The sequence below is a fragment of the Uranotaenia lowii genome, chromosome 3, assembly GCF_029784155.1.
Source record: "Uranotaenia lowii strain MFRU-FL chromosome 3, ASM2978415v1, whole genome shotgun sequence".
NCBI lineage: Eukaryota > Metazoa > Arthropoda > Insecta > Diptera > Culicidae > Uranotaenia > Uranotaenia lowii.
The window spans coordinates 312,108,223-312,110,301 of record NC_073693.1 but is presented as its reverse complement, the minus strand read 5'-3'; the positions used below and the strand labels follow the sequence as shown (position 1 = coordinate 312,110,301).

Here is a 2,079-nt window from a genome sequence, read left to right as displayed (position 1 = left end):
TAGTTCTAGTTCTAGTTCTAGTTCTAGTTCTAGTTCTAGTTCTAGTTCTAGTTCTAGTTCTAGTTCTAGTTCTAGTTCTAGTTCTAGTTCTAGTTCTAGTTCTAGTTCTAGTTCTAGTTCTAGTTCTAGTTCTAGTTCTAGTTCTAGTTCTAGTTCTAGTTCTAGTTCTAGTTCTAGTTCTAGTTCTAGTTCTAGTTCTAGTTCTAGTTCTAGTTCTAGTTCTAGTTCTAGTTCTAGTTCTAGTTCTAGTTCTAGTTCTAGTTCTAGTTCTAGTTCTAGTTCTAGTTCTAGTTCTAGTTCTAGTTCTAGTTCTAGTTCTAGTTCTAGTTCTAGTTCTAGTTCTAGTTCTAGTTCTAGTTCTAGTTCTAGTTCTAGTTCTAGTTCTAGTTCTAGTTCTAGTTCTAGTTCTAGTTCTAGTTCTAGTTCTAGTTCTAGTTCTAGTTCTAGTTCTAGTTCTAGTTCTAGTTCTAGTTCTAGTTCTAGTTCTAGTTCTAGTTCTAGTTCTAGTTCTAGTTCTAGTTCTAGTTCTAGTTCTAGTTCTAGTTCTAGTTCTAGTTCTAGTTCTAGTTCTAGTTCTAGTTCTAGTTCTAGTTCTAGTTCTAGTTCTAGTTCTAGTTCTAGTTCTAGTTCTAGTTCTAGTTCTAGTTCTAGTTCTAGTTCTAGTTCTAGTTCTAGTTCTAGTTCTAGTTCTAGTTCTAGTTCTAGTTCTAGTTCTAGTTCTAGTTCTAGTTCTAGTTCTAGTTCTAGTTCTAGTTCTAGTTCTAGTTCTAGTTCTAGTTCTAGTTCTAGTTCTAGTTCTAGTTCTAGTTCTAGTTCTAGTTCTAGTTCTAGTTCTAGTTCTAGTTCTAGTTCTAGTTCTAGTTCTAGTTCTAGTTCTAGTTCTAGTTCTAGTTCTAGTTCTAGTTCTAGTTCTAGTTCTAGTTCTAGTTCTAGTTCTAGTTCTAGTTCTAGTTCTAGTTCTAGTTCTAGTTCTAGTTCTAGTTCTAGTTCTAGTTCTAGTTCTAGTTCTAGTTCTAGTTCTAGTTCTAGTTCTAGTTCTAGTTCTAGTTCTAGTTCTAGTTCTAGTTCTAGTTCTAGTTCTAGTTCTAGTTCTAGTTCTAGTTCTAGTTCTAGTTCTAGTTCTAGTTCTAGTTCTAGTTCTAGTTCTAGTTCTAGTTCTAGTTCTAGTTCTAGTTCTAGTTCTAGTTCTAGTTCTAGTTCTAGTTCTAGTTCTAGTTCTAGTTCTAGTTCTAGTTCTAGTTCTAGTTCTAGTTCTAGTTCTAGTTCTAGTTCTAGTTCTAGTTCTAGTTCTAGTTCTAGTTCTAGTTCTAGTTCTAGTTCTAGTTCTAGTTCTAGTTCTAGTTCTAGTTCTAGTTCTAGTTCTAGTTCTAGTTCTAGTTCTAGTTCTAGTTCTAGTTCTAGTTCTAGTTCTAGTTCTAGTTCTAGTTCTAGTTCTAGTTCTAGTTCTAGTTCTAGTTCTAGTTCTAGTTCTAGTTCTAGTTCTAGTTCTAGTTCTAGTTCTAGTTCTAGTTCTAGTTCTAGTTCTAGTTCTAGTTCTAGTTCTAGTTCTAGTTCTAGTTCTAGTTCTAGTTCTAGTTCTAGTTCTAGTTCTAGTTCTAGTTCTAGTTCTAGTTCTAGTTCTAGTTCTAGTTCTAGTTCTAGTTCTAGTTCTAGTTCTAGTTCTAGTTCTAGTTCTAGTTCTAGTTCTAGTTCTAGTTCTAGTTCTAGTTCTAGTTCTAGTTCTAGTTCTAGTTCTAGTTCTAGTTCTAGTTCTAGTTCTAGTTTCTAGTTCTAGTTCTAGTTCTAGTTCTAGTTCTAGTTCTAGTTCTAGTTCTAGTTCTAGTTCTAGTTCTAGTTCTAGTTCTAGTTCTAGTTCTAGTTCTAGTTCAGTTCTAGTTCTAGTTCTAGTTCTAGTTCTAGTTCTAGTTCTAGTTCTAGTTCTAGTTCTAGTTCTAGTTCTAGTTCTAGTTCTAGTTCTAGTTCTAGTTCTAGTTCTAGTTCTAGTTCTAGTTCTAGTTCTAGTTCTAGTTCTAGTTCTAGTTCTAGTTCTAGTTCTAGTTCTAGTTCTAGTTCTAGTTCTAGTTCTAGTTCTAGTTCTAG

At 33.3% G+C, this 2,079-nt stretch overlaps 1 protein-coding gene across 1 annotated transcript; it reads left to right on the top strand.

Moving 5' to 3' along the window:
* Nucleotides 1-262: 262 nt before the first annotated feature.
* On the top strand, nt 263-1,369 carry LOC129754442 (uncharacterized protein DDB_G0271670-like; the record flags this gene model as incomplete). The annotated part of the gene is made up of 1 exon (XM_055750520.1): nt 263-1,369. A coding segment is annotated over one exon (1,107 nt), but the record flags the coding sequence as incomplete, so codon positions are not given.
* Nucleotides 1,370-2,079: the final 710 nt, after the last annotated feature.